Source organism: Tarenaya hassleriana, unplaced genomic scaffold (genome assembly GCF_000463585.1).
Source record: "Tarenaya hassleriana unplaced genomic scaffold, ASM46358v1 Cleome32, whole genome shotgun sequence".
Lineage (NCBI taxonomy): Eukaryota > Viridiplantae > Streptophyta > Magnoliopsida > Brassicales > Cleomaceae > Tarenaya > Tarenaya hassleriana.
In genome coordinates, this window is record NW_010966372.1 from 1,324,012 (window position 1) to 1,346,336 (window position 22,325).

Here is a 22,325-nt window from a genome sequence, read left to right on the forward strand (position 1 = left end):
CCTACAGAGATTTCTCGGCGAGGTTCACCGGACCGCCGTCGCTGCCGGTGTCAACAAAGTGCTCCATTGATTTCGACAACGATTTTGCCGCTCACGCGCCGCAGCTGTCCAAGTGAGAGTGACGCGCTTTGTCATTTTCTTCAGGGGGCTGTCATATAACGTGCGCCGCACCGGTTGTGCCGGGGAGATCGGAGGCCATGAGAATATAGCGTTGACTTTTCTTTGCAACAGATAAAGTATTCTATACATTTTTGCTTCTTCGTTCTTTCTGGTGCCTCTTTGGTGTTTGTTCTCCTTAAAATGCAAGGCGTTTTTATTCTGCCATTATCTCTTCTATCAAGCGTGGGAAATTCTTCATGTGTAGAGAAAGAAAGGCAGTCATGTTCTAATCCTGCTTTTATTGGGGACAAGAAAAACACTTGTATTGATTTTACAAGTAAACAATGTTGAATCCACCGGCTAAAATTTAAAAAATAGTACTTTTGCTTTTATATGATTCATGCCCACGGACTCTACGAGTATTTAATGCACTTGGTATAGATTTTTATACAAAAAATTATGTAGCTTTTTTTTTTTTGAATTTTGAATGAGTTTTAACCTCGAAATTGCTGCATATGACCAATAACATTGAACAAAATTTCAATCATTTGTACTTTAAACAGGAGAACACACATGACCCCCATTTCCACTAGATCCAAACTTTTAAATTTGAAGTTCAGAAAATCACATCAATAAGATAGGGGAATATATCGGAGCCCATGGAACTAATTTAGATAATATTTTATGAAAGGACATATAGCTTAAGACCATTTGTTACACAAGTCTAATGGACCTGAGATGTACAGTTTAACTGTTCATGAACATGAACAGAGCTATAACCGTGAACAACAAGACTTTGTCAGCTTCTCTTGTTCATGAATGTTAATTCCCATGTTTGAACGTAAGAAGCCGAGAATAATCAGAAACGTGCAGAAGAAAGAAACTAGCTCTGATTTATATTACATTCTCGCATCCATGGCATGTCCATGATGTTGGGAGAATAAGGTATGCCCGTTCGGTTATTCGATGGAGATTTGCCCTTTTTGGACCAAAGCCAGATCTTTGAGACCGAAAAGCTTTCACCTTTCCTCATGTTACTGATCTTCCTCTCCCCGCCATCACCATCAACCGATGACTCCCCTTTGCTTTTGATCTGCAGATCACGTTTAGTCTGGTGATCAATGGATAGAGGAACCCTGAGTTCTGAATCTCCTAGAACATACTCGTAAGAACCCATTGAAAAGCACCTCCTTGCATCTAGATTGCTGCTACTTGTCTCTCCAGTCACCGCTTCTTTTGGATTATCATCATTTAACTTCCTGAATTTCCCCAATCTCACAGGAATAACTCCCTTTTCAATCGTGATTTCTTCCATCTCCACGCTCTTATTGCGTGACTCCTCTTCCATGGCATCATCAAATTCAAAACCCACATTTTCAATTGGAAAACCCGGAGCATAGAGCGTGCCTCTGCAGAGAGGGCAAGTCGAGTTTGATAACAGCCATGTATCTATACAGTTGATGTGAAAGGCATGGCTACACATCGGAAGCAGTCTTAGTTTGTCCTTCTCGGAGAATTCACAGAGGCAGACAGCGCAATCAAAAGGCTCTTTTGCACCCACGATCTCTTTGTACTGAAAAACAGGTAGGGCATCTATGAAAGCCTGATCAAGTCCTGAATCATGGAGATGGAATAGTTGTTGAAGCTGTCTTTGAAGAGCATCAGATGTGGAAGTTTCTCGGTTTCTATTAGAACCAAGAGAAGACTGTGAAGCCGATTGCCGCTGCTTTAGAAGGAATCTAACTAGCAAATGGAGGACACCCGAGACAAAGAACAACAGGGCAAGAATCACTATGACGAAAAGAACAACAGGGCTAACTTTGGCACCTGATGATGGAGATGATGTTGAAGGGAGGTTTGATACTGTTCCGGGGGTTCCACTAAATGCAGGAGGGTATGCGAAGGATTGAGCTTTCTGGTTGATTTGGAACTCAACCCACGATGTTTTCACAACACGACTCTCTGCCATACTCTCACACGGCAAATTAGAACCACCAACACTATGCCTCGGCCAAATATGCCATAAACTTGGTATGTACACGGAAACTGTAACCACAGCTCAAGAGATAAACAACCTTGAGGGAGCGGAGCCAGCCAATAAATCGATGGCAACCAGAAGTTCTACGATTCTTTCAGATAATCCACCGAACAAGAGAGGAACAGAAATCTGAAAACTCAACCCCAGCAGAGGATCCACAATGCTATGCCCCGGAAATCAAGCACCCAACAAGATTTCATCACCCAAAAACATTAAATTTCCGTGAAAATCTCATAATTTTCTCCCCTCGTTTCGTCCAAGCTCGTCGACATCTACTGACGATACTTTTCACCACTCTCTCTCATGTTTCATGGATAATCCAACATGATATGATCTGACCAGTCGGACACTGGATAAGCAATTGAGAAATACAAATATCGAAAAGCTTGATGTCTTACCCACATCCAAACTTCATGGGTCTGAGCTCGAATCGCAGTCGGAGCCAAACGGGAAAAAACTCGTCTTGACAAAGGAATATATGATTTTGGAGGACGACGAAGAAACAAAAGAAGCAAATGGGTCAATGTGAAAATGGTGGCGTTCGCTTTGCTGAAGTGGGGGACAACGGAGGGAGGAAGAAAGAAGAATAAAGGGAAAAGAAGAGAAGTTGGGGTTGGGCACCACGCGCATATTAAAGGCGCGTGAGTGCCTCAAGGTCAAACCATCTTTTGTTTGAAATTTATTTAGTCTCATGAGAAGTCCCAAGAGTTTCGATTAGTTCTCCCTTTTATCGTTGTTTTCAATGTAACCAAATAAAAGAAAAAAATATATTAGTTTTAAATTTTTGGATTCGATTTTAAATTAAATTTTGGCAGGTTAAATTTGGAAAATATATATTTCAAAAATAAAACTAAGGATAAAAGGTAACATCAAATTATTAAATGGAAAAAATCTTAATCATTTATATGGTGCATATTTTTTTGTGGTGGTGAGTTAATCATAATTATGATGGATGGAACTTAAACAAAATGGCATAATTATGCCGTTAGATTTTGGACGGGTGTAATGATTAATTTATTGAATGATATTGGTTTCTTTCTTTAAAAAGAAAGAAAGTTCAAATTACAAAAATATTTTAAATTTGAAACATGGTTGAGAGATTTAACCCTTGATTGAGATCAACAAAATGTTCTATTGCAATGCAAACTAGGAGTGGCCATTTCGGTTATTAACCGAAGAGCGGTTGGGGTCGGTTCGGTTATTTGCTTAATAACCGAACGGTTGAGGAAGTTGAATAACCGTTCGGGTTCGGTTCGGTTCGGTTAATAACCGAATAACCGCGATTAACCGAACAGTTATTCAGTTTTTTTAATATTTTAATTTTTCTTCTCATTATTATTAGTATTATTTTTTTATACTTCACTTTTAACCTTATATATTTCACCCAATAAACCATAAAATGTAATGTTTTTAACTTTTATCCTAATTATTGAAGTTTTTAGATTTTTTTATAATTTTATTTTACATGATTAATCATTTTGTGCATTTATTTAAATAGATATTTTGAAATTTATGTAGGATTAATAAATTTTTTTAAAAAATATATCATAACCGAACCGAACCGATCTAAAACCGAACCGAATAAACCGGAAAATATAACCGTTTGGTTATAAATTTATTATGCAAAAACCGAGCCGAACTGAACCGAAACCGAACTGAACCGAACCGATTAAATCAATATAACCGTTTGGGTATGATTTTTTTATAACCGAAATAACCGAACCGAAATAACCGAAACGAAAACCGAACTGAAACCCGAAATGACCAACCCTAATGCAAACACTAAAATATTCTTTTAACCTAAGAAACGGCATGCAGTTTACTCGTATGACACAGAACGACACGTTGTTTCACCCTTCCCCCCACGATATTGGGCTATTCCCGCCAAAGCCCATCTAGTCTTCTGGTTTCGCTCGATACCACTGTGTTCTTCACACTCGCAGGTCGGAAGCTCGTGTGGCAGACGGAATTCGAGCTGCCAAATCTTCCAACTTTGATCATATCTCTCTATTCGCTTAGGTTGTCCGAATTCTTGATTTCCAATGAATTTCTTCATCTTTTTTCTTAAAAAAATTGTGCAATGTCCAGTACTTGAATTTAGGGTTCTTTTAGGTTTATGGCTACAATCTGCAATTTTGACCTCCGATCTTGTTGCATTACCGGAAAGTATACTGTGTTTCCATGTGATGTGATCACTTGGTTTTTTTTCCACCCTCTGAGACTCGGGTTCATGTCCTGCTTCGTCCTCTGACTTCGAATTATGTTGTTTTCCGAGTATAGGTTTTTTAGGGTTTGTGCGGGGCCTTCAATGGAGGATGAAAAAGACGTCTTTTACGTGGTCCGAAAGGGAGACATGATCGGTGTATACAGAAGCTTGAGCGAATGCCTAGAGCAAGCTGGGTCATCTGTATGATCTTTGTTTCACCTTTTCTGTACCATTTTCAATGATTTGGTCTTATTGTGCTATTTCAGGAAATTTTTCTCACTGATTTAGGATTCTTAATATTTTCTGGTTATTGGGTTCATATGCTTGAAATGTTTGCTTGATTCCGTGAATTTACCAGCACCAAGAAAATAGTTTTGTGTTTTACCCAATTCCAAATTGATTCTGTGTCTGGTTGCCCATAGAATTCGGGCACTGCAGTAAGACAAAGAGATATGCTTTATTTCATAGTTCCTCGTAGTTTATTTGTTTGGGTTTAAATGCAGGTCTGCCATCCTTCAATGAGTGTATACAAAGGGTATGGTTGGCCCACAGGAGCTGAGGAATTCCTTTCTTCGTTTGGACTTAGGAATGCTATATATTCTATCAATGCTGGGTATGTTAAAGATGATGTTTTCGGAAAACTCATCCCCTGCCCTATACAGGTCCGATGTCTCAGCATCTCGATCTTGAAAGATTTTCTATCCATTTTGTCTGTTAGCCATGTATTATATTGTTCTTACGAGAGAGAAATAAGGGAGGAGAGCATATTTACTTGTCTAAAAAGCTAGGCTTCTCTCCCTGCAAAGTGTTAATTGATTTGATCGCAGATATCATATCACATTATTGTCTAAGACATAATTTCCCTTTGCATTGCAGTCCAGTTGATATAATATCGTCACCTTTGATTTTTTTTTTTCCATTTCAGGAACCATCTTCTTCCCAGGGAGGGGCGCTTGACAGGCCTTCTTCATCAAAGAGATTGAAAGAAATGGTTCAAATGGAGAATCTCGTAAGTTGTAGCCCTTCGCAGCTGAATTTGGGATCAAGTTGTCATTTGATAGCTATCTAAATATTTCCTTTTGGAACAAATTGATGGAAGATTTCTCCCCTTCTCTTTTGAATTTTTTACTTTTTGGCGGTTAGTTGCAGGGAAGAGATGGATCGACTTCACTTCCTCAGAGTCCTCCGCAAAAGCATCTTAAGATAGATAATTGTGTGGCTCCTCAGGTTACCCCTTCCAATTGCGTGAGTTAGTAAAATGCTTCTGAGTCTTGAAGCATATTATATGCCTTTACAGCTCAATTTGTCACCCAAGGGTTTAGATGCTCCAAATTTCATTTCATTTAGATGATTACTATTAATATATCATGCTCAAGTTACATTGTATTTCAGGTTGCAATGCATAATTCTGAAATGCCAAGGCCTTGAAACTATGTAAAGCTTCATTTGTTTGCTTTTTTTTTTTTCCATTCTCACGGCAATGTCTCCCTCAGGAGTCCTGTACTATCGAGTTTGATGGTGCTTCCAAAGGAAACCCTGGAAAAGCTGGTTCGGGAGCTGTTCTCCGTTCTGCTGATGGAAATGTTTTCCTTTTACGAGAAGGGATAGGAGTTGCGACAAACAATGTTGCAGAATATAAAGGGCTAATTCTTGGGATGAAGGTTGCCCTTGAAAAAGGGTTTAAACATGTGCGTGTCCAAGGAGACTCCATGCTCGTCTGTATGCAGGTCAGGTGGCTTTTCCATTCACTGTTTCTTTCTCTTGAGATTCCTTTGTTCTCTTTTATCATTGCTTTGTAAAGCAATGAAAGTTTGTGAAAAGCTTGCATGTATACGTCATGATTAGTAACTATGTCACAGTCACTTATTTGGTACTTGGAATTCTGTCATGAAACAGGTACAAGATCAATGGAAAACCAAGCACCCAAAAATGGCTGAGCTGTGCAAACAGGCGAAGGAGCTCAAGAACCGGTTTTCCTCATTCCATATACAACATGTCGACAGGGTATGCTCAAAATGCCTTCTGTGGCAGTTGACTCCTTGTTATGATGCCTTTTGAACTTGGTGTACAGTCGGGTTTTGTATATGGGTTTCTTCAGATGAAGCGAGCTAATGTTAACTGCTGGTAATCCAGTATTCACCTCTCCTGGTGGAAGAAAGACCACATTTTTTTATTAAGCGTGGGGAAAGCTGAGAATATGAATGGTTGGCCGACTGCTTCCTGATCTTTTTTTTTTTTGTGTGTGTGTGTAGGAATTTAACTCTGATGCTGATGTCCAGGCAAACAAAGCGATCTATCTTCTGGGTGAGTGGTTTAAATGCTTAAAGGGAGTTTCTTTGTTATGGGTTTCTTCTGAGGATCTGATAAAGCTTTCCTTGATGCACATCCAGAGGGTCAAACTCAAACGGAGGAGGTTTGTGGCGGGAAGTACTAAGCAGAGGATCCCATCCTCATCTTCTTCGAAGTTAATGTTAACAAACATGGACAAAGGTGAAACAATGTCATGGTCTCTCTTTTTTGCTCATTCCCTCGTTACTCGTCATCTAAGTTTGTCCCCAAGAACACATGTACGTTGTCATCTTATCTTGTTTGTTTTTTTGGGCTACCCTAATATAACGTTTACTAGCACTCTCTAACAGCCCAGCAATTTTTTCGTCGAATAATTTACTGTTGCTTTTACCTAATCGCCTTAATTGTAATCGCGTATTTCTAAATTCCTTCCCCTTTTTGTATCATTCCCAAAAAAAAAGGATGATGACATACGTATCATGTAGTGCATAGAAAAAGGATGAGCACGTAGGGTGGAACGGGAAGACGAGAATTTCTGAAGGGTAGTTTTGTCTTTTCACATTGATAACAAGCACCGAAAACCAAGAGAAATGCCAGTTACCGAATGGGGATAATGCGTTGGAGCCGTTGCGAGGAAGCACCAAAAATCCTCTAAACCCCAATCCTTCTTTCATACTCAGAACCTCCGAGAGAGAAGCGATGGCGGCTATTTCAGCTTCTTCTACCTTACATTCGTTCTGCAGACCGACAAACCATCATCTTTCGTCGACTCGCCTTCTTCCTTTGTCCAAAACCCCCAGCTTCCGGATCAGAACCACCGTGGATTTCAAAACCTGCAGTATCGATGGGTTTCAAAAACAGAACCGCCGTGGGATGAGGAAGATGAGGTCGACTGAAGGAGGAGGAGAAGAAGGTGTTGCAGTTGCGGAGGAAGAACAACAGCCGCAGCAGCTGCAAGATACTGTCTCTGTCCCTGTCTCACCTTCGGACACGCTCACCATGTTTTTCCAGGTACATTCTCTCTTCCATGACTTCCTTTGCGCTCTATTGGCCTGAAACGTTTGCAACTTTATCAACTTATCGAATTCTATATTGCGGTTGATTATAACAGCAGACTAAATAGACTTCAGAAACTGAAACTACGCAGTGACACTTAGTCTTTTTCAGTATCTCGTGCTCTCTCTGGCTCGAGTTTCACTGTAGCCCAGCAGCTATTGGATAAATCTGATGAATTGGCGTCCGATGGGTCCTTATCCCTTTAGGACAAGATCGCCCTCAACCTCAATTACACCTGATGATTTTAGTTATATGAAAAACCCTGATCTAGTTCCTTGTATGTATGTTGATATTTATGACTTGATCATGGTTAGCATCAGCATTCAATGAATGCTTTTGCTTATAGATGAAGTTATGGGTCAGAAATTATGAATGTGTTAATCTTGAAGGAATACAGGACATCTTCATGAACTTAGATTCTCCTTTTGTCACATTGATCTGTTGAACGACAATACCCAACGATCTCGAAGTTTAGTGCTTTTCACCAAGTAGTTAGTTTAATAAGTTTAATGCCCCCGTGGAAGATTTGCCTCTGATCTCCAAAGGTTTTCTTCTATTTTTGAAGGCTGACGGAACTTTGAACGAGACCGCCATTCCTAAGGTGACGAAGGCCTTAGAGGTGAATACCTAGCACTATTTTAAGATGCATAAATGTCTGTTTCTTCAGTTTTGTTAGCCTGTCTGAAATCTCATTCTTGGTTTCTTGTCAATTCTTGCAAAGTGTAGAGAACATATATGAGTGACTTCCCACGCATAAGAATCACAAGATTGTCCCATGATAGCTTCTTCCTGTGCTAACTTGCATTTAATTGGACCCTCCTAATCTGAAATCTCTCTTTAACTGTAAGTTTTTGTGTCTTAAAGAATGCTGTTACAAGCTAGCCATGCGAGCCCTTCACTTCTGTACCAAGAAAAAAACATGGCTCGTTTAACCTTTTACTTCCAGATATGGTGAAATATATTCTGTTTTCGTCCTTGCAGGATATTGAAGGAGTTTCTAACTTGAAGGTCCGAGTGACTGAGGGTATTGCCACTGTTGAGGTATGTTTATGACAACATGTTCTTGCGGTGCTTTTGCGTACTTACTCATAAGCATTCACGGGGAAAATTATCAAAACGGTCCTGAACGCGTACTGTGGACTTTTTTCGCACAATTTGAAAGCACTGTCTTCTCTGATCAGTCAATATATATGTCTTAACCAATATATATGTGCGAAGCTTTGTAGCCCGGAACTGAAATAGATAGCCTTTAATAAGTTAGAGATCGTTTTCTCTGCGAGGAATTATGCCATGTGGCTTGTCTTATGGAATCTAAGACGCGTATTACTGTATAAATTGGTATGAACTATGGAACAAATCAGGGTTGATGTTAAACAAATGGTGGGTATGTTAATGTGAGTGCAGCTGATGAAGCAGACAACAGTTCAGGCGACGGGGGTGGCATCGAGCTTGGTGGAGCTCATACAAGGGGTAGGCTTCAAGTTACAGACATTGAATCTGAGTTTCGAAGACGAAGATGAGGTTCTTGTCTGAAACACCAATAGATTAGGGCCGCATTTTTCCGATTTTTGTTTAAGCTTTGTTCTTTGCTACACGCACGTCACAACTGGTGTGCAAACTCCATTCAAACGAGTACAAAATTACTCATGTGATTTGAACATTTATGTTGCAGAGTTTGATAACTTTTATTAACTTTAGACGCCTTCGAATGTCTGTACTCCATGTACTTGCATTTGCATGCATCTCGTGGCTAAATGCTAAAGGTTAAAGGGACACGACAACACTGTTAACTAAGAGGTGAGGTTGATGATGATATTAATTATGATAATTATTAAATAATATCGTTCCGTTTAGCCCATAAGGACATGTCTAATATATATATATTATTCAATTTAATATTGTTTTGCGGACAAGGGAAGCGTGTCGGCCTGATGAGGATAAATCTGATCGGTGGGAGTAAATGAAATTGTCCTATTTCGGGCTCCAACACACTCTAGTTTTTTTTTTAGTTAAAGGATGAAATGTTAAATGAGAGAGAGAGACCAGAACACGTCACGTGAGAGATATCTTACAGTTGATGTAGCCATTCTCTATTTTGGTTTGGTTTTTCCTCGTGTGTGAAATTGAGAGAGGAAACCTCACACACATATATATATATATATACACGTATATACATATACCCTCCCTAGCAAGTAATCTCGTCATTAATATTACAACCCAGATTTTCCATGTCGAATAAACGAATGAATATCAAATTTGCATGGCGTAAGTGCAAATGGTGGTCGTTCAGAGGCATGGAGAGTTGAGATGCGTAATAAATAGCGGCGTCACATGCATGAGCTGTGTCTCACCCGATCCATGTATGTATGTATATACACACATGCACATATATGCAGAGATCATAGGACGGTAAGGTTATTCAAATGACGCATACATACAGTGTACAAAGCCTGGAACCCACTAGGGATCTCCCCTCCATGCTTCGTGGGAACCATATGAGCTGTCTGTCAATATTTACCTTTTTCCTTGGCTTTCTCCAAAACCAATGAACGTATGTTCCCACTAATCTCCATATATAGATACATATGTACACATACATATATACTGCAATGGTTTACAAGTCTATGTCTGAGTCCTATCATAGAGATGATCGGATCCAACCACTGGCTAGCAAATCCATCTATTTACATGTTATGCATAACCTTTTTATATATATATATAAATTATTATTATTTTGGAGATTTTTAATGTTTCTTTTTCCTTTTTTTTTTGTTTGGATTGATGGGGGGAGGGGTCGGACTTGCTGAATATCTCACCAGCAGGCAAAGGGTCCAAACCCACAAGGACAACTTTCACCATTATTGCAATTCGCAGTAATTATTTGTTTTCCTTTCTCTCCCCTTTTACGGGTCAAGTAATTTAGTACACAACTTGTGCCTTGTCGTTTTATGTTCGAAAACAACGCCGTAATTAAAAACATATATATACTCATCCACTTGACTTGTAGCTTATTATTACCCTTTAGCCAATATGCGATTAGAAGAGGAGAGTCATTAAGACATTAGTTATTGTCACTTTGAGTTTTGTGAAATTTATACACATATATACAAACATGGGATTCTGGTGACGGCGACTATAGATTATATTGTTTTCGAGGTTCGAGGGATAAATGAGCCTGCGAAGTTCAAGCTGGCATGCATATATTAACTGCTCTGTACCAAACAAAATAATGTTCATTTGTATAAATATTCTATTTTTTTTAAAAAAAAAAAGAAATGCCCCTGTTTATATAATAAACGCAAGGGGCCTTCGAGTCTCTTCGTCTCACAAGGCAAGATGCGTCTCTCTCCTTCTTCATCTTCTGCTGCTGCTGCTCTCTTCGCCTCTCTCCTTCTCATCTCCATCTCCACCCATGTACGCCTCTCTCTTCCGTCTTTGGTTTAATATATTAGTATTTATGTGGATATCGTTATCAAATCATGTAATGTTTTTACTACGTCTGGTTCGTACGTTATTGGTTTTGGATTAGGTGAGATGTTGGGTGTTACTTTGTTGATTTTTCTCGAGCTTTTCAGGTCGTCGTCGTTGCTTCGTATGAGGAGGAATCCAATGTACAAGTAAGTTGACTCCTCCTACCTTCACACAAATGCATAACATGTACATATTTTTCATATCTAAATGAATTTGTATAGGTTACGTTACCAACACCTGCTCCTCCTCAATCGCCAATAGTTAAGGCCCCGCCTAATTCACCGGCGTTGACTCCGCCTCCTTACAAGGCCCCTCCCGCAAAACCACCGGTGACCCCTGGCTCGCCACCCTACAAACCACCGTCTTCTCCGGTCAACCCGCCCACGACACCGGCCTCGCCGCCTTATAAGCTCCCACCCACTCCGGTCAAACCACCCGTGACCCCCGTCTCGCCACCCTACAAACCACCGTCTACGCCGGTCAACCCTCCCACGACACCGGTCAAACCACCCGTGACCCCTGCCTCGCCACCCTACAAACCACCGTCCACGCCGGTCAACCCTCCCACGACGCCGGTCAAACCACCCGTGACCCCTGTCTCGCCACCCTACAAACCACCGTCCACGCCGGTCAACCCTCCCACGACGCCGGTCAAACCACCCGTGACCCCTGTCTCGCCACCCTACAAACCACCGTCCACGCCGGTCAACCCTCCCACGACGCCGGTCTCGCCGCCTTATAAGTCCCCGCCTACGCCAGTCAAACCACCCGTGACCCCCGTCTCGCCGCCGTACAAACCACCGTCTTCGCCGGTCAACCCACCCACGACACCGGTTTCTCCGCCTTATAAGTCCCCGCCCACGCCGGTCAATCCACCGAAGACTCCGCCGTCTCCATACACGCCACCCCCCGTGAGGACACGGATAGGTACAAATCTTACGCTTATTTTCTGAATCCACAAACGTACGTATACCACTTGTGCAGTTGTGGAAAGATACACGTACGAGAACGTGATTGAATTGTTTATTTTGTACATATATAAAATAAAAAGAAGAGTGTGGGTGAAGGAGTAGGTTCACCGACAAAACACGCGAGGCGAATGAAATCTATACATATGAGAACTCTTACAAAGAAAAAGTGAATTTGGGCAGATTGCGTGCCGTTGTGTGGGAAGAGGTGCAGCCTGCACTCGAGGAAGAACATATGCATGAGAGTGTGCATCACGTGCTGCTACCGGTGCAAGTGTGTGCCACCTGGCACCTACGGCAACAAGGAGAAGTGTGGCTCCTGTTACGTCAACATGAAGACACGTGGCGGCAAGCCCAAGTGCCCCTGATCTTCCCTCCGGCCTTTCCACTTTATTATTTACGAGAGAGGATATATATTATATTATATTTTTATATAATGCCAAGTATCGATGTCCGATTAGATTTTGATGTATTGCGGTGGTCGGGATGTTTCCGGGAATTATGATCTCGAAAAAAAAAAGACCTTTTTTCTGTAAACAAAAATATTCAAATTATAATATGAATATCGATGGACATGTGTCTTGCATCCCATCCCATATTCTTTAGGAGAATGGGACCAATCAATCCAAATAAAGAAATTGATTTAACTTTTTAAGACATATATAAATTCATATGTTATGTTATATGTCTACCAAATTATAATATGCAGTGCATGGGCTGACATAAAGGCCCAACCATATATTATGCACATTTATCTGGGCTCCTATTCATAATTGAGAGGCCCAATGGGCTGTATATTATTATTTTGGAGGGGACCATTTTCATTGATGGGCTGACATAAAGGCCCAATCTTTATGGGCCCAGATGAAGCCCAAACAATTTTAAAAAAGATTCAAGAAAAGAGGACTACAATAAGATTCAAGAAACAGAGAAATGAGAGCAGAAGAAATCTTTAAACGCGGACGACGACGAAAAAAATGAGGAGCGACGGGATCTTGGGGATCCGAGGTTCGGACCAGAACCCAGCAACCGCTGTTGCTAAGGCAGGGGGATGGCTGAGGACACGAGAGACGTGGCTCGTGGTTATCGGCGTGGCTCTTCACGCGGTCTACATGCTCAGCATCTTCGACATCTACTTCAAGACACCCATCGTCCACGGCATGGATCCCGTGCCTCCCCGATTCCCAGAGCCTCCGGCGAAACGGCTCATTCTTCTTATCTGTACGTTCGAACTCCGTGTCTTTGTTCTGATGCCTCTGTGAATTGCCCTATATTCCGTCAGTTCCTTACTCTACCTTAGAGCGTATCATCGTCTCGAAGTACGTGAATCTGATCGATTTTCAAATGTTTTCAATGATATATTGATGGGATGCAGACTGACGTCACTTCTTTGCTGAAAGCTTCTCGGAATTTGGGGTTTTACTTATCTTACATGTTCGGAGTCCATCAATATTCACACGACCTGCTTTCGTCCTGATTCATTTTTATCCCATGTCGCAACAAAGTCTAGTTTCCGTTTTAAAGTGTTAAAGGAAGAGATGGAATTGATCTAGTTGATTATAATTTTGATCATTTCAATTTTTTAAAGGAGGAACGTCATGGAGTTAATCTAGTTCACGCATGAACGGAGTTTGTTGCTCTGATACTTGCATCCTCTGTTTGTTCATCAATATGCCTTAGGTTGGGTCAAGAATATAGTAGAATGGTTGAACTTACTGTTTCTCTGATGGAATTAAAACATCAGCGGATGGTTTACGTGCTGATAAATTCTATGAGCCGGACTCGAAAGGGAAATACAGAGCACCGTTCTTGAGAAGTATAATAAAACACCGTGGGCGTTGGGGAGTTTCTCATGCTCGCCCCCCGACAGAATCCAGACCTGGGCACGTTGCTATCATTGCTGGATTCTATGAAGATCCCAGCGCAGTTACGAAAGGTTTTTTTTTTCTTCTTTCTCTATTTCATACTTACTCTCTAGTATCTCAGTTTCAATTTCAAAGTTAGTATTGGTTTGAAATGACATTGTGTTGCACTCTATTTGCAGGATGGAAAGCTAATCCTGTTGAATTTGATTCTGTTTTTAACCGCAGCCGCCATACATTTGCTTTTGGTAGCCCGGACATTGTTCCTATTTTCTGTAGTGCCTTACCTCACAGCACCTGGAATTCATATCCTCACGAGTTCGAAGACTTTGCTACTGGTTAGTTTAATATCTTGAAAAAGGAAGCCTTGTCTGTTTGTATTGGTATTTTGAAAAAGGAAGCTTGTTGAATGCTATTCTTTAACAGAAAGTATACATTTTGCATAGCCTGGCGTCTTCTTGCTACTTTTCATTGACATCAACACAAATGCTACTGAGGTGCTGCATTCTTTATTATTCCACTAGAATGGACTAAACTGTCTTTCTGGTGCAGATGCCTCCTTTTTGGATGAGTGGTCATTAGATCAATTCCAAGGCCTTCTCAACAAGTCTCATGATGACCCAAAGTTGAAGGACCTCCTCCATCAGGATAAACTTGTTTTTTTTCTTCACCTACTTGGTTGTGACTCCAATGGTCACGCTCATCGACCTTACTCATCGATTTATCTGAACAACGTCAAAGTTGTTGATAGAATAGCTGAAAGGGTCTACCATCTTCTGGAAGATTATTACGGAGACAACCGCACAACGTATGTATTTACAGCTGATCATGGAATGAGTGACAAAGGTACATTCTTAGGTGTGCGATTATTTTTATCTTATTTTTAATCGTTGATTAGTGCTTAAAGGCATATTTGATCTGTTGGGTTACAATTCAGTAGTTGGGTTGATTAGAATTAGCTGCTCTTAAGTAGGCTCTTTATTTTTCCATCATTTTGTTTGCTCTAAGATTGGATGGTATAAGATAGCAAAATGGTTTATTTTGGGTTTTATAAGTGGTAATTGAATTGACTACATAAGTAGTTAGTTTATAACCCATCATCCGACTGCTTATCTCTTTAAACCAAGCTTTTGATGATGATGATGATGATGATGATGATGATATTATATTATCCATTTTATTTGTAGGGAGTCACGGAGATGGGCATCCTTCAAACACAGATACTCCATTAGTTGCCTGGGGAGCTGGCATCAAATATCCAAAGCCAACATCCAGTGACAGTCATTCCGATACCGTGTCTAAATTTGTTGACGAACATGCGCATGACATGCCAACACCTCATGGATGGGGCCTTAGCAGTATTGAGAGACTTGACGTTAATCAGGCAGATATAGCACCACTTATGGTTGGATCTATACTCTAAATTATTTAAACAATCGATATAATAATTAAAAGTCTAATTTATTTCTAAAATATGTTGTTTTTTTCTTCTTTTTTTCTTGTTCAAACTATCCATAGTCAACCCTTTTAGGGTTACCATGCCCAGTTAACTCGGTTGGGAACTTACCACTTGGCTACATGAACTTGAATGAGGTATGTACTTCTTCTTAACCAATTTACTTGTCTCATGTCCTACATTTTCCTTCTGTTGATTCTAGCTATATAGTAATGTAAACTGTCTAGCAAAAATACATGGTTGGTACTCACATGGTTTCCTTGGTTATGTAACTTTCAGGCTGAAGAGGTTGAAGCTGTTCTTGCTAATACAAAACAAATCCTTAATCAGTTTCTTCGCAAATCACGTATCCTTTCTTCATTTTATGGTAGGCTGCACTATGCTAACATGGTGTCTGAGTTGATGATTAAAAATTTGTGCTGTAACATTCGCTTCTTATTCTGATTCCATTTGGTTCATTTGGTTCATTATATCCACAATATTCTTCTATACCTGCAAAACTTGACAATGTTCTTTGTGTGTTTGCGATTCCATTTCCAAATCATTCTTCAACTCACCCTTTTAAGTATGGTTTCCTTGACAACCTCAGAAATGAAAAGGGCAAACTCCTTATATTTCAAACCATTCAAGCCGTTGGCCCACTATTCATCATTTTTGAATGAGATTGAGGACATGATATCTGCAAAAAAATTTGAAGCTGCAAAGAAATTGTCTGAAGACCTTAGAAGCTTGACGTTAGAGGGGCTCCATTATTTCCAAACATACGACTGGCTGATGCTGATGACGGTTATTACCCTTGGATATGTTGGATGGATGATCGTGCTTGCTCTACATGTGCTGCAATCTTATACTTCACTGCCAGGAGATTTGTTCAAAAAGGAACATACATCTGTGAAGAACAAATATACTGGAAAAGTAATGTATATGTAAGCTTAAAAGCTTAGCTATTCACTTGGAAAAGTCTTCTCTTCTTTTTGTGCTATTATTCTGTTGTCTTTGGTTAACACGATTTTTTTGTACTGTTCTTTTAGTTAAACATCTCTGTTTCCTTTTCTCAGGCAAAACTGGTCAGTCTCTCCAATTTCTATGTATATTTATTTATTTATTTATTTTGCCACAGGTATATCTGTCAGGCTTTCTGCTGATGGCGATTCTCTCCTTGCTAAACTTGGTGGAGCATTCTCCGCCTCTTTACCATGCATATATAGGAATGACGGTATTCTTGTGGACACAAATTTTTAATGAATTCCGCTTAATAAGAGGAATGTGGAGATTCGTAAGAGGGAGGAAGATCGAGTACTTCATCAAACTTCTGTTAACTGCAGCTGTGTCGATAGTCATTGTGGAATTACTGGTATTTGTAATAAAAAAGTTTTTCTCTTTTTCTATGAAGTTTGAGACCTATAAACTCATGATCGATCCTTTTTATGCCTCCTGCAGGTTCATAGCTTCACGGAGAGAAAGCTCTACACTTGGTTCTTCTTGATAGCCGGTGTAGTGGCTTCAATATTGCTACATATTTCAATCCCTTGGAGATCTGGGATACCAGCATTTGTCTGTATTTCATGTTGGTTCCTTTCTGTTTTTACACTGATGCCGGCTGAAATCCCTGATAACAATAATTTAGTGTAAGTCACTGATCTTGCCCTTGGCTCAAACCCTTTCTTTCCTCTGCGGTTCTTTGTTATACACCACAGGGAACAGATGCGCTAGAAAAGGTGTCTCTCGCATGCCTAGATTTATATAATCTGTCAATAGAACATTTTGTTTAGCCGTAGAAGGAATGTCTCACACAATATAAACTATCTCTCATCTGGTATGCTCAGTCCCTACTTGTGAATTCAGCGTTAATTGATGCTGGAACCATCTGTGTATGCAGAGTTATAAGTGGAGCTATTGTTATTGCAATAAGCTTTGCTGCAAGGTGGATAGACATGCATGCAGGAGGGAATAAGTTTTGGCAAAGTATAACTTTTCATGACAGCATGAAGCCAGTGTGCTCCATTCTATATTGCATACAGGTAACTTTTGTCTCTTGTTTTAAAATTTAGGACCTGGGTTCTGTGGGTAACATCCATTTTTTGAGTCTAAATGGAAAACAGGTTCTTTTGGTTGGGTTATCATCAGTGATGGTGTTTCTGTCGACAAAGCACCGAACACAGAATCAAGAACTACATTCGTCTCATCAGTTCATAAACTGGTTGGTTGCTGGTATTATTCTCAGACCTACATTTCTTTTTACCATCTTCATGTTTGTTGTGTATTTGTTTTTTATCTTCTTTTCTCTTTCAGGTCCTTCAATGGTCCTCCCGTTGTTTTCAGAAAACAGCATCCTATCACGATTAAGTTCTATATTTCTTGGTCTGGCACCTCCGTTCCTTCTTTTGTCTATCGGGTATGTCTCTTTGCAAGACTCGTCTAAAAATGTTAGTTCGCTGATAATATGGATTATTGTTGTTCACTCATCTTTCCATGATTCGTTTGCAGATATGAAGCCGTCTTTTACAGTGCTCTTGCTTTGGTGCTTATGGCATGGATACTGTTTGAAAACACTTTTCAATATTCTAGCAAAGTGAAAGATATGTCTCTGTCAGAACGAAACATGGAAGAGCTTGTCACTATTGGAAATGGGGAGAGATATTTGCGGCTGTCTGATGTGCGGATTCCCTTGATTTTTGTAAGTCATCTTCTCATGTCCACCTACAGTAATGGTCCTCCTATATTGCACTGTTGGGTGTTAAGCCACATGCCCACTTGCATTTGGTAGCTATCTGAGATATCGGACAAATATTAGAATTTGACGTTATTTGGTGTTGACATGTGTTCTTCAGATGGTTTTGTTCAATGTCGCATTCTTTGGAACTGGGAATTTTGCAAGCATAGCAAGTTTTGAGATATCATCCGTTTACCGGTTCATCACAATCTTCAGCGTAAGTAACTGTAAGCTTCAGCAGAAAGAGAATCTAGTCACTGTTTGCTTATGATTCGGGTTTCTTTAATATTTGAATGAATTTTTGAATTTCTGCAGCCCTTTCTGATGGCCGCCCTACTTATTTTCAAGCTCTTCATACCTTTCATGCTTGTGATGTGAGTACTAATACAACTTCTCTACTAGAAAAAAAAAGTCATTACAACTATAAGACTGAACTTTGAAATGATAACAACTTGGCGTGGGGAGAATTATGGTAAAAACTCACAGAATAACCAAGAGGGTCGTTTGTTTTACCATTTTTACACTGTTGTTTCTTAACTACTTGGTTTCTTGTTGAACTATAAATGCAGATGTGTTTTTAGTGCAATAACCAAATTACTCAGAGTCCCGCGATTGGGTTGCTACTTTCTTGTGATCTTGCTCTCAGACATAATGACCATCCACTTTTTCTTCCTGGTAAGATACACATAAAAACACATTCTATATTGAGCATCGTTTAGGTTTCTGCTGTACATCTTATGTGCATCTAAAATAATAACGCTTAATTAACAGCAATCGTCATGTTATCTTTGCTTGTACCTCGTCAGTTATAATCCAAAGACTGATGCATTCTGACAAGATAAAGGTTTATTACATGTGGCTTTCATGATTCCTTGCTAACTCTTGTGTCTCCAACGAAAATTCAGGTAAAAAATACCGGAAGCTGGATGGAAATTGGTAACAGTATAAGCCATTTTGGGATTGTGAGTGCCCAAGTGGTCTTTGTGCTACTACTCTTTGCCCTCACAAACATGTACACCAAAAGCATCCGAGTTCAGCCACTGTCAAGTTCCACCTCTCTTAAAACCCTCTGAGATTTTTGTCCCCGACAAAGAGTTGATGACAAAACCATGGTGTTCTGAGAAACTAAAATCAGCTCCTTTGGAGATTCCGACACTTGATGATGCTTTGTCCAAAGCATTGGGCTTGGGTGTTTTTGAACGTTGAGGAAAAAGGGGGTCTTTATTCCGTTTTGATTGATAGGAGCATTAGTAACTTCTGCCTGTTCTCACAGGCCAACGTGATTGAGTTTTTTGCTAATGGATGTAGAAGGAACAATTTTGGTCGGCAGTCTGTTCGTATTCCTTTAATCTTAGAAGAAATGATTCGGATGGGAAGGTTCTATTTTCACGTACGTAAACTGAATTTTGTCTTCTGAACAGGTCCCCTTAGTTAATTCTTCTTGGCAAAGAAATGTAGAGGAAACAATTATTGGAGCCGTGTGGGGTCCCTTGGAGCTCTGAAGTTTCCTCCTGCGTTCTGTTTATTTGTTTATTTATTTATATTTGCATGTTGGCTTTCTTTACAAAATAAACTATTGTTATATATTCCCCATTTTTACAGACATCTCTGTCTGCCTTCAGTTACTTCCTTGTCTTGTTTTTTTCCTCTCTCACGACAGATTTGTTACAGCTCGGGAAAATATGGATCCCTCTCCACTGTAAGTCAGAAATCTTTGTCCAGATCACTTCTCCATTTTTTTTATTGTTTCTTTTTTTTATAAAGTTCATATGTGTTCTTGCTCCCTTTTCTCTGCTCCAAAACTTGCTTTGAAGGCCAATGCTTTAGATCGCTAAGAATCTTTTCCTTTCAAGGCTCAGGTCTTCGAAGATTGCCAAGCCCAGCTTCAGATCCTGCAGCGGAGTTGAGCTGGGGAAGCTAGCCGTGAGCTCTGGTCTCCTACGAGTCTCGTTGACCAAGATCTTGGAGCTAAATGGGTCGATTGATTTGAATCAAGAATCAAATTTGAGATTCCGTATTACCGAAAATTATAATGATAAATACAATGTTGTTGCCTTTGTGGCGCCTCCCATTTGCACAAGAAGATACCTTTACAATGGGGATGACTTGGTCAACTCTGCTTCAATTCTCCTAAGTGGTTCAGCACCTTCTAATCGGTTCTACTTCTTGTGCTCTGCAAAGATCCCTTCCTTCTCTGTTCACCGCCCTGCTCTCCAGCTTTTTGATTCTGTGTTCAATGAACTGTCACACGAGTTGCAGGTGAAACATATCAATTCTCTTTTCACTTTGTTAAGTCTCTCTCAGTTTGAGATAGATTATCAATGAACACATCATACGGTATCTCTAGTTTCAAATTGCAGATCAAATCAGTCTCTTAAAACTTTAACTGAGTTTTCTCTAAAGGGTCAGGTGTGTCCAGGACAAGTTGAGTTTTCTCTAAATGAAGTTAGATTGAATACGAAAACATATCCGTCTTGCAGCTTCTGGATTCAGAGACACCGCTGATCATCACCGGTTCTGCATTAGGAGGATCGGTTGCCTCTCTCTTAACCCTGTGGCTGTTGGAGAACATCGAGCCAGGAAAAAGCGGCCCACTATGCATCACTTTTGGCTCACCGCTGCTCGGTGACACCTCTCTTCAACAGCTTCTTGAAAATTCTGTAAGGAACTCGTGTTTCCTTCACGTGGCTGTTCCACAAGATCCCCTTCCAAAACTTCTGGTTACGCGAAACGGTTCCCAAGCCGCGACTGTATTCAAGCCTTTTGGTACCACCTTTTTTTGTTGTGAATCTGGATGCCTTTGTATTGAGGACCCTGATGCAGTCTTGGAGTTGGTAAGTGGCATCAATGGAGGCCAGATTTCCGCCGATTGGGGGATTTATGGCGAGATTCTGCATTGGATGGAAAGGTCTTCTGTGTTCATCGGAGCTTCTGAACACATCTCAGACTGGTTTCATGGCGAGATGTTCTTGCAGCCAGACCAGATGGGAAGGGGAGTGCAGGTAACACTGACCACCTTGTAGACTGCTCAAAAAGCAATCCCATGTTTTGTCTGAATATATATATCTATTGCAGGATGACCTGAACGCCCGTGTGATCGGTGGTGTTATCATGAGAATGGAGGAAAGGGCGAAGAAGAAGCTGCGTTTTGACCCCTATAAGAAACTAGAGCACATGAAGATAAACATGATACAATTGGAATGGTACAAAAAGGGATGCAGGAGCGATAAAATAGGTTACTATGACCATTTCAAGGGCTATTATTCCTCTGTCTCTCAGCGCATTGTGACAGTGGAGAAGTACAAGAAAGAGCTCATGGATTACTGGAACTCCATGGTTGAAGAAGCTGAGAAGAAGCCTCAGACTGATGTGAAGGTTTTCAAGTCACGGTTTCTCTTGGGTGGCAACACCTATAGACGGATGGTCGAGCCCCTTGATATCGCTGAACATTATAGAAACGGCCGAAAGGACTACATGGCTACGAGGCCCCAACACTATATCCGTCTTCAGAAATTGTTTGAAGAGGCTATTGTGTCCGAGAAATCGACGAAGACGTCGGCAAAAAAGGTTTCCTTTGATCTTCTAACTTTGGATACCTGCTTCTGGGCTAAAGTGGAGGAAGCTCTGATTGCGATCAAGGAGTTGCGGAAATCGGAAATCAGAGACGACGAGAGAGAGTCGCTGACCCTAAAACTGCTTGGGTTTGAGAGATACGTGTGGGAGCTGATCGAAAAACGTGAGGTTTCGCCGGAGATTTTCTTGGAAAAAAGCAGTTTCATGGGATGGTGGCGCGAATACAAGCAGACGTGCGTAGGAAATGCGTTTCGTTCTGATTTCACTGATTTCATGGACGACAGAACGTATCTTGACTATGGAACCGCTGAGTGAAACACGGTTGGGTCGAGATTGATAACAAATGGGCCCCACGGGAGGGCAGACGTTAAATATAAGCCTGATGGGCTTTTATCTTTACGTATTTTGTACTGGTGGACCTAATTCGGCTGAAAAATTGTGCCTAATATGCAAGTTTATATTGGGTTTGCAAAATTTCGGGGAAGGGCTTTATAAAGATGAACTTATTTCCTAATTCTTCACTCGAGTAATATATATAATAGCACATTAGTCCTTGCTTTCTTCTCAATTTTCTCTTTTTGCCACGTAAAAAGT

General features: G+C 40.4%; 7 protein-coding genes across 11 annotated transcripts in view; 6 read left to right on the forward strand and 1 right to left on the reverse strand.

Annotated features, from left to right (window-relative positions):
* Nucleotides 1-491, forward strand: part of LOC104821066 — a 1,332-nt gene extending 841 nt beyond the window's left edge. The window contains exon 2 of one of the 2 annotated variants that reach the window (XM_010551809.2): nucleotides 1-491. In XM_010551809.2, the coding sequence (XP_010550111.1) occupies nucleotides 1-116 (116 nt within the window). In that variant the 3' untranslated portion in view covers nucleotides 117-491. The other variant, XM_010551810.2, reaches the window with a different exon arrangement.
* A 269-nt stretch (nucleotides 492-760) lies between these two features.
* On the reverse strand, nucleotides 761-2,747 carry LOC104821067 (RING-H2 finger protein ATL46-like). The gene has a single exon (XM_010551811.2). It carries the CDS (start codon nucleotides 2,066-2,068, stop codon nucleotides 983-985), a length of 1,086 nt encoding a protein of 361 aa, XP_010550113.1. The 5' UTR covers nucleotides 2,069-2,747; the 3' UTR covers nucleotides 761-982.
* A 1,290-nt stretch (nucleotides 2,748-4,037) lies between these two features.
* On the forward strand, nucleotides 4,038-6,970 carry LOC104821068. Of its 2 annotated transcripts, none has more exons than XM_010551812.1 (9): nucleotides 4,038-4,156; nucleotides 4,418-4,544; nucleotides 4,847-5,005; nucleotides 5,269-5,352; nucleotides 5,487-5,588; nucleotides 5,837-6,070; nucleotides 6,240-6,347; nucleotides 6,596-6,647; nucleotides 6,734-6,970. In XM_010551812.1, exons 2-9 carry the CDS (start codon nucleotides 4,446-4,448, stop codon nucleotides 6,775-6,777), a joined length of 882 nt encoding a protein of 293 aa, XP_010550114.1. In that variant the 5' UTR covers nucleotides 4,038-4,156; nucleotides 4,418-4,445; the 3' UTR covers nucleotides 6,778-6,970. The 2 variants fall into 2 exon arrangements, with proteins under 2 accessions (XP_010550114.1, XP_010550115.1); XM_010551813.1 differs by having other exon boundaries at nucleotides 5,493-5,588.
* A 262-nt stretch (nucleotides 6,971-7,232) lies between these two features.
* LOC104821069 lies at nucleotides 7,233-9,380 on the forward strand. Its single transcript, XM_010551814.1, has 4 exons — nucleotides 7,233-7,643; nucleotides 8,254-8,307; nucleotides 8,670-8,729; nucleotides 9,093-9,380. The coding sequence occupies exons 1-4, from the start codon at nucleotides 7,332-7,334 to the stop codon at nucleotides 9,219-9,221; spliced, it is 555 nt and encodes a 184-aa protein (XP_010550116.1). The 5' UTR covers nucleotides 7,233-7,331; the 3' UTR covers nucleotides 9,222-9,380.
* A 1,629-nt stretch (nucleotides 9,381-11,009) lies between these two features.
* On the forward strand, nucleotides 11,010-12,713 carry LOC104821070 (gibberellin-regulated protein 14). The gene is made up of 4 exons (XM_010551816.1): nucleotides 11,010-11,102; nucleotides 11,264-11,305; nucleotides 11,381-12,086; nucleotides 12,311-12,713. The coding sequence occupies exons 1-4, from the start codon at nucleotides 11,025-11,027 to the stop codon at nucleotides 12,493-12,495; spliced, it is 1,011 nt and encodes a 336-aa protein (XP_010550118.1). The 5' UTR covers nucleotides 11,010-11,024; the 3' UTR covers nucleotides 12,496-12,713.
* A 362-nt stretch (nucleotides 12,714-13,075) lies between these two features.
* Nucleotides 13,076-19,633, forward strand: LOC104821073 (GPI ethanolamine phosphate transferase 1). 2 transcript variants are annotated; one of them, XM_010551825.1, is made up of 18 exons: nucleotides 13,076-13,348; nucleotides 13,872-14,063; nucleotides 14,172-14,327; nucleotides 14,542-14,835; nucleotides 15,177-15,394; nucleotides 15,508-15,582; nucleotides 15,725-15,791; nucleotides 16,035-16,360; nucleotides 16,566-16,799; nucleotides 16,886-17,073; nucleotides 17,325-17,466; nucleotides 17,548-17,656; nucleotides 17,738-17,840; nucleotides 17,933-18,122; nucleotides 18,277-18,375; nucleotides 18,474-18,532; nucleotides 18,728-18,833; nucleotides 19,064-19,633. In XM_010551825.1, exons 1-18 carry the CDS (start codon nucleotides 13,105-13,107, stop codon nucleotides 19,229-19,231), a joined length of 2,970 nt encoding a protein of 989 aa, XP_010550127.1. In that variant the 5' UTR covers nucleotides 13,076-13,104; the 3' UTR covers nucleotides 19,232-19,633. The 2 variants fall into 2 exon arrangements, with proteins under 2 accessions (XP_010550127.1, XP_010550128.1); XM_010551826.1 differs by having other exon boundaries at nucleotides 17,768-17,840.
* Nucleotides 19,634-19,770: 137 nt separating this feature from the next.
* Nucleotides 19,771-22,248, forward strand: LOC104821072 (senescence-associated carboxylesterase 101). Of its 2 annotated transcripts, none has more exons than XM_010551822.1 (4): nucleotides 19,771-19,857; nucleotides 20,012-20,417; nucleotides 20,639-21,160; nucleotides 21,234-22,248. In XM_010551822.1, the coding sequence occupies exons 1-4, from the start codon at nucleotides 19,841-19,843 to the stop codon at nucleotides 22,044-22,046; spliced, it is 1,758 nt and encodes a 585-aa protein (XP_010550124.1). In that variant the 5' UTR covers nucleotides 19,771-19,840; the 3' UTR covers nucleotides 22,047-22,248. The 2 variants fall into 2 exon arrangements, with proteins under 2 accessions (XP_010550124.1, XP_010550125.1); XM_010551823.1 differs by having other exon boundaries at nucleotides 20,018-20,417.
* Nucleotides 22,249-22,325: the final 77 nt, after the last annotated feature.